The sequence below is a fragment of the Oryctolagus cuniculus genome, chromosome 3, assembly GCF_051225735.1.
Source record: "Oryctolagus cuniculus isolate XC-2025 breed Fujian yellow rabbit chromosome 3, ASM5122573v1, whole genome shotgun sequence".
Taxonomy (NCBI): domain Eukaryota; kingdom Metazoa; phylum Chordata; class Mammalia; order Lagomorpha; family Leporidae; genus Oryctolagus; species Oryctolagus cuniculus.
Window position 1 is genome coordinate 66,018,649 of NC_142869.1, and position 11,396 is coordinate 66,030,044.

The window sequence follows — 11,396 nt, forward strand, 5'->3', positions numbered from 1 at the left end:
TGACAACTCGTATGTGGAAATTGCTATCCCGTTCATTGGCTTCAAGGCTGCCTATTTAGAGAGAGAATTTGGGTGTATATAATTTTATTTCGAATACATAGGACTATCTTTTTAAAGATATATTTATTTGAAATTCAGAGTGACAGAGAGAGAGCTTCTATTCCCTGGTTCACGTCCCTAAATGGCCAAGATGGCTGGGAGTGGTCTACACAAAAGCCAGGAGCCCGGACCTCCAACTGGTTCTCCTACCTAGTTGGCAGGGACTCAAATTACTTGAGCCATCCTCTGCTGCCTTCCCAGGGAGCTGGATGAGAAGCAGAGCAGCAGGGACCCCAACTGGTGCTCCAGTACTACTGCCAGCATTGCAAGCAGCAGCTTAGCTCACTGCCACGACACCGACCCCAATAAATATTTTAATTTTTACTTCTCAAAATTGTTTAAAGCAGCTATTTTGTATGACTAGATAACAGACTCATAACTGCTTTCAGGTATTTTATCACATGAGCATTTTGTTTCTTGATATGATTTATGGTGAATGTATATTGAAATGAGAGGTAGTTGTGAGTTTTAAAATTCTATAATTGTGTTTCTGTAAAGTATGCCAGTTTCTGTTTCATAACAGAAAATAATGTAACTATGTTGGTCAGGTTATTGTGTAAATAAATTAGATCAAATCAGTTTCATATTGTTTCACTTTCTTTACTAACTGGACGTAGAATTTACCCTGGTCCTCCTTAAAATATGGCTATCACTCAGTCCATGCATGTGGTATACCGTGGAATACCAAGAGAAAAATGATGTCTACCCTCAAGAAGTTTCCAGTGTAATAGAGGTAGCAAACAACTGCACTAGAAGTTAAAATGCAATGTGATGAGTACTGTGTAGATATCCATGTCTAGTGGTAGACACAGTGGGTTAAGCCACTGCTTGGGACACCCAAATCCCATTTCAAAGTGCAAGCTTGAGTCCCAACTCCTCTGCTTCTGATTTATCTTTCTGCTAAGTGCACCTAGGAAGGCATCAGATAATGTCTTAAGTGCTTGGATCCCTGCCACCTATGTGGGATAGTCAGATGGAGTTCTGGGATCCTGACTTCAGCCTGGCCCAGCCCTGGCTCTGGCGGGCTGTTGTGAAGAATGAGCCAGTGGATGGAAAATCTCTGTTTCCTCTGTTTCTTCATGTCTGTCACTCTGTTTTTCAAGAAAGTAAATCTCTTTTTAAGCATATATGTCTTAGATATACACATATGTATGTGACTATGACCCTGGAAACATTCTTTTCTTATGTGTTTTATACTATCCTGAGTTGACTTGACTTTTAAAGGTGAGTGAAATAGTTAGAAAGCTGAAAAAAGAAAAGAAAGGTTTTCTAGATAGAGAGAGCAGTATGTTGTTAGCCATTCAAAACTGCTATTTTTATGGGTCAAGACAGTTAAATATTATTTCATGTAGCTCAAGTTAATGTTAAGATAGCAAGAATATGACAACTTTGAGGCATTACTAGTGTCTTGGTATGATTAAAGGATATAATACATTGGAAGGGCAATGAAAGCTGCAAATCATATGGTCACAATTGCTAGATTATAAAGGATTATATGTTCTTGTCTAAAAGTAAAGGAACAGCCCCATTTCATCCTAGAAAAATTAAAGAGAAATACTAATAGATATCAGTGTTGAAATTAAGCTGATGGGGTTGAGGTATCCTGGATAATATATTTATCATCAATGGTGTGATTAATAATGAACTATAATTAGTAATATGGACACCAGTGGTTGCATTATTCCATAGAAATGAGTTTATCTTTTTTTTAATTAAAGATTTTACTTTTTTGAAAGTCAGAGTTACACACAGAGAGAAGGAGAGGCAGAGAGAGAGAGAGAGGTCTTCCAGCCGCTTGTTCACTCCCCAGTTGGCCACAACACCTGGAGCTGCGCCGATCCAAAGCCAGGAGCCAGGAGCTGCTTCTTCCGGGTCTCCCGTGTGGGTGTAGGGGCCCCAGGACTCAGGCCATCTTCTACTGCTTTCTCAGGCCATAGCAGAGAGCTGGATCGGAAGTGGAGCAGCCAGGATTTGAACCAGTGCCCATATGGGATGCCAGCACTGCAGGCGGCAGCTTTACCTGCTATGCCACATCGCCAGCCCCCATGTTATCTTTTAAAGCAGAATTGTACCTTTAATACTTGAATCATTAACCATACCTATTCTTATCTCAAACATAGTGTTTTAAGCATAATTTAACCTTTTCATTTATGAGTTAGAGTTTTATGAGCATCATGCTTTTAATACAGCTTTGCAGTTCATTGTTACTGAAGTGTGATTTGACCTAACAGACTTGCCTTTAGATTGCTTAGCTTTTGTTTTTACTTTTACTTTTCTGTCAGTGATCACTGTAGGAGGCTTAAGGAGCCTACTCTGCTAAATTATTTTACATTCAGCTTTTTGATTAAGACAGTGTAGAAAATTATGGTATGCCTGAGGTTTTATGTACACCTGTTTGCTAAATTTTCTCACTTACTTTTGGGTTCATGGGTGAAATTTCAATAGATATTATAAGTCCAGATTACTAAAGATGTTAGTAAATTAACTTTCTTATGTTACAAATTTACTAAATTCATATTGTCTAACTTTTGAGTGTTGGTAATGATAATTAATTAATTCATGTATTTTTAGTATTTGAGGATGACTCAAAGGAATTAATGGGATCATTCAATTTGAAACTTTGACATAGAATTTACCAGATTAATTCATCCAAAATGTGGAAGTACTCATTCACCAGTAACTTAGCAGATTTAAATTTAGATGAGTACAATTTGCCTGTGTTTCCAATGTCCAACACGGTGCTTTACAATGAATTTTAGGAATCCATGACTCTTTGATGATTGTGGTTTCTCCTTTAGAGGTTTTCTTGGTTTGTAGGAAACTGGAAAGTTACTTAATTGTGTTTCCTGGAAGGATTTTTTTTTTGTTTTCAAGTAATTAGAATTATTGAAAAGTCATCCTGACCACCTTGATGTTTTCTAGGTAATCAAAAATCATGTCACATATATAAAATAAAGATACCTTCAGGCATTTAAAACATATGAGGTATGTTTACTTCAGGTAAACTAAAACATATGAGGAGTCCCAAGACAAATGGTAATGTAATAGCTTTAAAATAGGAATGAACATTTAGCCTAATGTTTAAGATGCCCATATCCCATATCAGAGTAAGTTCAATACCTGGCCCTGCACCTAACTACAGTTTCCTGCCAACACAGACCCTAGGAGGCAACAGTGATGGATCAAGTAGTTGAGTCCCTGCTACACACAGAGCCTGGATTGAGTTCCTGGCTCCTGGCTTCGATCTGGTCCACTCTCAGCTCTTGTGGGCATTTGAGGTTTGAACCAGTGGATGAGAGCTTCCTCTCTCTCTCCAGTCTGTCTTTGTCTCTCTGTTTCTCTCTCTGACGCACACACACACACACATACACTGCTCTCAAACAAAAAATAATAAAAAAGAAAAGATTTTAAAACTGAAATATACTATCCAGTTGTACTGATATCTTTTTAAAAAATTTATGTAAGTTTTTGCATAAAATCTAAAATATAAAAAGGTACTAATTAGATATATTTAAGTAGCTTGTTTTCTTTATTCCTTACTGTTTAGCCAGATATCCAGTTTTCATATCTTAATCTTGCTTGTTTTAAACAGTAAAAAATATCTTTAGTGAAATGCTGGTAAGGTACATAAGTTGTTTCTTCTCCAGAGTGAAGTCACCCTGCTGAGAAATGAAGTGGCACAGCTGAAACAGCTTCTTCTGGCTCATAAAGATTGCCCTGTAACCGCCATGCAGAAGAAATCTGGCTATCATAGTGAGTAATGTTCCATTACCCATGGCCTTAGGCTACATCAGTGAATTACTGCCAGAGTGACTGAGCTACCATTAAAAAAAAATGTAGACTGCAGTTGCAATATTTCAGATGAAATATCAGAATTTCTGCAAGGTTATTAGGGAATGGGGTGGCAGGTATACTTTGAGAATCTAGAGAATTTTTGTTTTCTATCTTGTTTTTTTTGTAGGTGTTATGGTAGATTAACAGAATGAATTAACAAATTTAAAATATGCTGTAAGTAACTGATGGTATTTTATCTTCTAGGGTAATAGTGTCTTAGATTGACAAGGCAAAACACTCCTTCCTTTCTAGCCTACATTTAGTAATGATGAGACTTGGTTTTAATAAGCTGTCTTCACTTAACCATATGTAGTATACGTTTAGTATCAGATCCCATTGTTCCTTTTTGGTTGTCAGCATCATGCGATGTTTTTATTGTTGTGAATCTTTATATTGAGCCTTGTAGTTAGTCGTAAAATACTAAAACAGAACAGTATTTACATTATCTGCTTATAAGCATTCTCCTAAATGCTTTCCCAAAAAATGAGATTCTTCTGTTTTCAGCATTTTAGAGGTTAATTGTGCTTTTTCCTTTTTGTAATGTCCTTCTTTTTTGATAAGATGCACAGTGTTGGAACCAGCTGTTACTCTGGAATAAATGGCCAATTTTGTCCATCGTGCACAAATTTGTAACAAATAACAGAGTTGGAAATGCATTAGGCAACATTCATAATATATAACCCACAGCTTTCGTTTTTATGATTTAGTGATATTTCAGGATATTTGTAAATGTGAAGATTGTTTCAGCCATATGTATCCACTTCATTTTAATTTGCCAGTGTCAGTAATTCAAAAGAAAGAAACGTTTTGCATTGGTTGCAAACAGTTCCTCAGGTGCTCACGATAAAACTTAATGGCCACCATCTTTACTTGTAGTCATTGTAAGCAGTTTCATCAAAATGGGCAATATTTTTTAATTTAAAAGATTCAGTAGATTTAGCAACTCTTGATTGCCATATATATTTAGAACACTGATTTTTGTCAGTTTTGCACATATAAATCTCAGTTATTTGATGTCTAGTCATTTTGACAGGAAGGTGAAACACATTGTGGAGTAAATTGGAACCATATAGAAATATGTTTGGGATTTATATTAACAATGATTGCTGCAGGGATGAGGCCATTATGGTTCCCATCTGACTTAACAGAATTTCCCGCAGAAGCTACTGAGTTCAGTATTATGCATACATGATTTTCTTAAACAAGAAAGCTCTCTTGAATTTCAGTAGTTTAAAAGGAAATATACAAATGATTTCATAAAATTAGAAGGAAAGTAACTCTTTAGTTGCACTCAGTTCAAAATCATCTACCATTTTTAATCTTTAATAATGTATTATTAGATATTCCCAAAAGTTTTAACTCTATTAGCCAGCAAATGTCAACTATTCATTTTAATTATTTATGAATATAGTTTTAGGTGTATAAATGCAGAGGTTTTTATACCATATACTTAAAAAATGAAAATCTAGTTTAACCAATTTTTAATGAATATATATTATAATAGGTTGTAAGAATGTAAGAAATGAATGATTCATTTCTGTTGTCTGGAAATATTCCTATCTTTGTTGCTGTCTAGTCATTTGGGTAATCAGATTAACTGAAGTAAAGAAAATTCCATCATAAACGTCTTCAGCTCCTGGGAGGTAATTGTTAACTTGTAGAAATTTTTATTTTTTATTTGAAAGGCAGAGTCACGAGAGAGAGGAGAGGAAGAAAGACGTCTTCCATCCGCCTATTCACTCCCCAAATGGCCGCAATGGCTAGGTCTGGGCAGGCCAAAGCCAGAATCCAGGAACTTCATCCTGGTCTCCCATGTGGGTGCAGGGACCCAGAGACTCGAGCCGTCCTTCGCTACTTTCCCAGGCACATTAGCAGGGAGCTGGATAAGAAATGGAGCTTCCGGGACTCAAAGCGGTGCCCAAGTAGGATGCTGGCACTGCAAATCGCAGCTTAACCCCGCTACACAACACCGGCCCCACTTTAGAAATTTTAAAGTCATTTCTATTTATGAGCTTGAAATCTTTTAAATAAATGTGACTTCTCTTAAGTATTAAAAGTAAATGTAGAGTTGGATTGAATACGTGAATATTTGTATTGTAAAGAAATTCAGAAATTCATGCTCTTCATCATGTTATAGCACACAGAAACTGTTAATGGTGGTGAGCTGTGATTCTAACTAAATCTTTGAAAACATCTGTGAGGGGCCGGCAGGACATAGTGGGTAAAGCCCCCACCTGCAATGCCAGCATCCTATTTGGGTGCCAGTTCGAGTCCCAGCTGCTGCACTTCCGATCCAGCTCTCTGCTATGCCCTGGGAAAGCAGTAGAAGATGGCCCAAGTCCTTGGGTCCCTACATCCATGTGGGAGACCCGGAAGAAGCTTCTGGCTCCTGGCTTTGGATCAGTGCATCAGCACAGCCCCAGTCATTGCAGCCATTTGGGGAGTGGTCCAGTGGATAGAAGACTTCTCTCTCTCTCTCTGCCTCTGCCTCTCTGTAACTCTGCCTTTCAAATAAATAAATAAATGTTTTTAAAAAAGTGTGAAAGAAAACTAAGATTCAGTGGAAATTAAGGAATATTACAAAATCTTGTAGGTAAAACTAACAGTACTAAGTCCCAGTTACACAATCTCAGTTTTAGCACTGCCCCACTTAGTTTTAACTCTAAAAGACCTGTGCCATATCCGATTCACAGACATAAAAACTACATATTTATGAGGTATACATTCTCAACATATGATTTAAAAATATAAATTCTAAACACTCAGTAAGAATTATTTAAATGCTAAGTGATAAAAACAAGGTGTGAAAGAATATATCTAGTACGTGGTACTGTTTTTAGGATGATTAAAAATAAGCAAAGTTGAGGCCAGAGCTATGGCACAGCAGGTTAAGCCACCGCCTGCAGTGCTAGCATCTTGTATGGGCACCAGTTTGAGTCCCAGCTACTCCACTTGCGATCCATCTCCCTGCTAATGTAGCTGGAAAGAGTGGAGGATGGCCCAAGTCCTGAGGCCCCTGCATCCACATGGGAGACCCAGAAGACTCTCCCAGCTCCTGGCTTTGGTCTGGCCCAGCCTTGGTCTTTGCAGCCATCTGGGTAGTGAACCAGTGGAAGGAAGATTTTCTCTGTGTAACTCTGCCTTCCAAATAAATAAATAATTTGTTTAAAAAAGAAATACAACTATATTGTTGGGGGGGAATAGGCAAAGTTAAATGATATTGCTTAGGAATGTAAGTACATGCCTGTATGATAAATCTACAAAGCAAAAACAAGGGAAAAGTCAGTAATGGTCATCAGCTCTGGCGAGTAGAGGAGCCTCCAGGGAAGCAGCCCTGTTACTGACAATGTTTATTCCGAAGTTGGGGGCTGGGTGCACAGGTGTTCGTGTCAACATTGTGCCTCCAAACTTATTTATGTAATAAATATTTAAGTGTGTTTTACATACTGAATGTTTCACTAAATGAAATTATCAGAATCTGTTCTGTTAAAGTAAGAAAACATAGAAGTGATTTGTTGTTCAGGACTAAATTTTGGTAGATTTATTTTCATAAATACTTAAACTGCCCTTTTCTGAGTATCTTTTCAGTTGCATAGTCTAGAGTTTTATATAGAATTTTATTTGAATCCCAATTAATTCATGCATCTGTAACAGCTGGTGGCATTTAGACTCTAAATATTGCTTATTCTCATGTGTATGCATCATTAGAATCAGGTGTTATAATCATCCAGTAGATGGAAAGTCAGCCAGAGTAAATATGGTTCTGGAGAATGTAGAGGGAATAATTTGAAAATATAATTTGTGGTTAAGAATCTGTTTTGTTTATGGATGTAGTTATAAATTCTTTTTTAATCTTTCAATAAGAATGGCATGTAGACAAACTGTTTTTATGAAATGATTTTGCACTTTAATTGTATCTGTCTCCAAATTCCTATGTATTTTCATCCTTAACACTATTTAGTAAATATTTCCTCAGCCCTGTTCTGTGAGGCACTGGGCACCCAGATGTGTCCTTGGGCTTGTGGCTGGGCCTGCATTCAATCTGTTACAGATAAAGGTGTCCTTTTCAGTTTCTCAGTTCCAGTCAGACCCAATTGTCTCAGTAACCAACTTTGTAAACCCGGTAATGCATTTTTACAGATATTTTAAGAAAATGAATCCTTTTTCTTGTTTCCACTCAGCTGCTGATAAAGACGATAGTTCAGAAGACCTTTCAGTGCCGAGCAGTCCACATACAGAAGCAATACAGCATAGTTCTGTCAGCACATCCAATGGGGTCAGTTCCACCTCCAAAGCAGACGTGGGAGCCACTTCAGTCCTCACCCCGATGGCGGACCAGAGCACGGAGCCTGCGCTGTCGCAGATTGTCATGGCTCCTTCCTCCCAGTCACAGCCCTCAGGAAGTTGATTAAAAACCTGCAGTACAACAGTTTTAGATACTCATTAGTGACTTCAAAGGGAAATCAAGGAAAGACCAGTTTCCGTTTATGCGAAATCTGTGGTTGTAAATTTTTTTTTTTACTTGAAATTAAATTTGGCTCTAAAATTGGTATAGCAGCAGTGGATGATCAGACTGAACAACGGCTTTCAGTCTCTGGAAGAAGACTGACTGATTTTGCTTTTTTATAAATATTGTTAGATTTATTAATTTTTCTGTGCTCAACGTGTAAATTGTATTATAATTCATTGTGGTTTCTTTCCCTTTTAATTTAGTGGTGTTTTAATAAATGGGGGTGTTACTGAATCTTTCTTCCCACTTCCATTTCTTTTGACCACTGTTTAGCCCTCAACTGTGATGGTAGCATTGTCATCGTTTATACCAAAGGTCTGCATAGTCCCCGTTGGCTTTGTGACGTTAACAAAGTCAACAAGAACTAGGCAAGAGAAAGAATTTGCTTTTCATCTTTTTGCCTTTTATTTTGCACATTATGCAAAAGGAAAAACATTAGAGAACACTTTTTTTAAGTGAGTGAAAACATGGTGAAAGACATACAGTGCTTTCATGCACATTCTTAAACTAAATCAAGGTCATTAATTAATAAGAGTACATTTTCTTTTTTAAAGATTTTTAAGTAGACATAAATTTTGGAATCTTCAGCATTTCAAAAATGACTTTATTTTTCAAGTCTTAAATTCAGTATTTTAAACCTATGTTTTGAGGCTAAAATATGAAATTATATAATGTACAATACAGGGTTATCAGATATCTAGTAATTTTTTAAATTAGCTCTTGTTTTCAGGCTTTTTTGTTTGTTTTTACAGATTTCAGGTTACAAACTGAGGAGTTTATGCATAAATCAAGTATGGTATGGGTGCCAGAGAAGCCTAAAATTACTACGTAGAAAATTGAAGACTGTTTACCCCCATTGTCTTGTAATTGCGAGCTAACTTGTACTTATTCTTGTGAAAGCACTGTCATCTTTTAGTAGCAAATTTTGATAACGTTTCTTGTGGAAAAAAAATCAGTATCTATCTTTAGAACAATGTAATTATAATGTGGGGAGTATGAGTGTGTGTGAGAGAAAGGGTGTGCTTGTCGTGTGTATGTGTGTCTTTCAGTAGTTTATGCCAGCAATCTTTGCTTGAATGTTTAACGATGCCTTCAGTGTGATGCTGGCCAATAGATGATTGCAGTTTAAAATGTCATTACTGTGCAGGCTTGGATAACTAACATTCCATGATGTAGCTTGTTTCTTGATGAGATGATTGTAGGTACACTTTTCTCATTATCCAATCATCTGTGGGATACTGAGTTTTCTAATGTGCCATTATCTATTTTTATTCTGCAGTTATGTTCAAAATACAGTACAATATTTTAAATAGACAAAATTGTTAAACATAAAAATAAAAAAGTAGATGTGCGTAAGAAACCTTTGTAAAATAGTTATGAGTCCTACCCAGTAGCAACTTCTGGCATTCAAGCAGGATTCCATTATGTAAATATCTGTAATGCATTTATAATAAGTTGTGTAGTTTGTTCTGCATCCATACTACACCATTTGCTAAAGTCTCAGTGCCATCTCCTAATGAGACTGACATTTAAAAAGCCTAGATGGAATATCCTTGATAATTCAGGGAAATATCCCACTTGCCTAAGTTCCAAACTGGGAAACATTCAAATTATTCAAATGACATTTCAGGACTTTTAAGTATGAAGATAATAGGAATTTTATTGTTTGACTTATTAAAAATGAGAGCGTTTTTAGTTGATAATTCTTGTAAAAAATTTTTTTATTTTCAACCGACTTCATAATTTTAAAGTAATCAATTTCTCATGATGATTTTGTTGTAGTTATGCTAAGGAGTTGATCTCAAAGGCACAAAATATGAATTCTGCAAGAAGGCTATTTTTATCGTAGTTTGGATGGGTTAGGAAAAGCCTCAATTTTTCACTCTCCTAAATCCTTCAGTGCATTTCTTCCATCTTATTATTTATGCAAGTTAAAGTTCTTTGGTAACAGAATTCTTGCAACTGTAAAATAAATCCACATAGATGTAAGAAGTTATGTAAACAGTTAATGAGCTTACCAAGGTTAGCAAAACTTTCATTGTAAATCAATCTGTACTCAGCAAGTAAAAATCATTATTAGTTGTATAAACAGAAATTCCAGTTTGACTTTCAGGATGTCACACTACTTCTGTACCTAGCATTTTGAGTCCTTATATTTGCAATGTTACACAAACTGTACTATTTTCTTTTATGTGCAGTTTGCATGAGTAAACCATCAGAGAATAAATTCTATCTTTAAATTATGTTTATAATTTGCTTGTTTTTACCTCTTTCACAGTTTGCTTGATTTTTTCCCCCCTTAGGGTATTTGTTACCTGAGAAGAACCTGAGATGCTTTGTATTTCCATGATGAAATATGCTTTATGTTTCTGTGTTAAAATTCATTCTCTCTTGAAGACCTTTCAACTGCAGGGTGCTTGAACCTTGTTCCCTTCTCTGCATTCCCTTTAAGCCCCATCCTGTACAGTGAACCTTTAATTTATGTCCCCCACCTGAAACACTCCCTGACTTTAACCACAGACCCACTTGCCCTTGGCATCTCAGTGACCTCCTAGCAAAACATCTTAAAGGTAACATAACATATCTGACACTGAACTAATCTCCCCTCACCCTGCCCTGAAACACACTCCACCCTTCCCCCCAACACCCACACAGTCTTTCATAAATCAATTGATGACAACACAGTTCTTCCAGTTGCTTAAACCAGAACAAGCTTGTCATTGCCCTTGATTCTTCTTTCTCACGGCTCACATCCAGCCCATCAGGAAACTGTTTGCTTTACCTTAACTGTATTCAGAAGGCAACTACTTCTCAGCTTTTCCACTCACCCAGATTACGTATCGCATGGCTTTCTGTCACTTCCCCTACAGCCCACTCCAGCAAGCAGAGTGACGCTTTTAATACCTGTGTCAGGTTACAGCAGCCTGCCTGCCTGCATGTATCACTCAGGAGG

The 11,396-nt window shown here is 36.8% G+C and overlaps 1 protein-coding gene across 21 annotated transcripts in view; it reads left to right on the plus strand.

Annotated features, from left to right (window-relative positions):
- The window catches only part of ATF2 (activating transcription factor 2), a 107,549-nt gene extending 96,863 nt beyond the window's left edge, over positions 1-10,686 (plus strand). For all 21 annotated transcript variants that reach the window (XM_070070663.2, XM_070070661.2, XM_051848480.2 and 18 more), the window contains 2 exons: positions 3,747-3,852; positions 8,115-10,686. In XM_070070663.2, coding sequence (XP_069926764.1) covers positions 3,747-3,852; positions 8,115-8,341 — 333 coding nt within the window. In that variant the 3' untranslated portion in view covers positions 8,342-10,686. The remainder of the gene's footprint in view (positions 1-3,746; positions 3,853-8,114) is intronic.
- Positions 10,687-11,396: the final 710 nt, after the last annotated feature.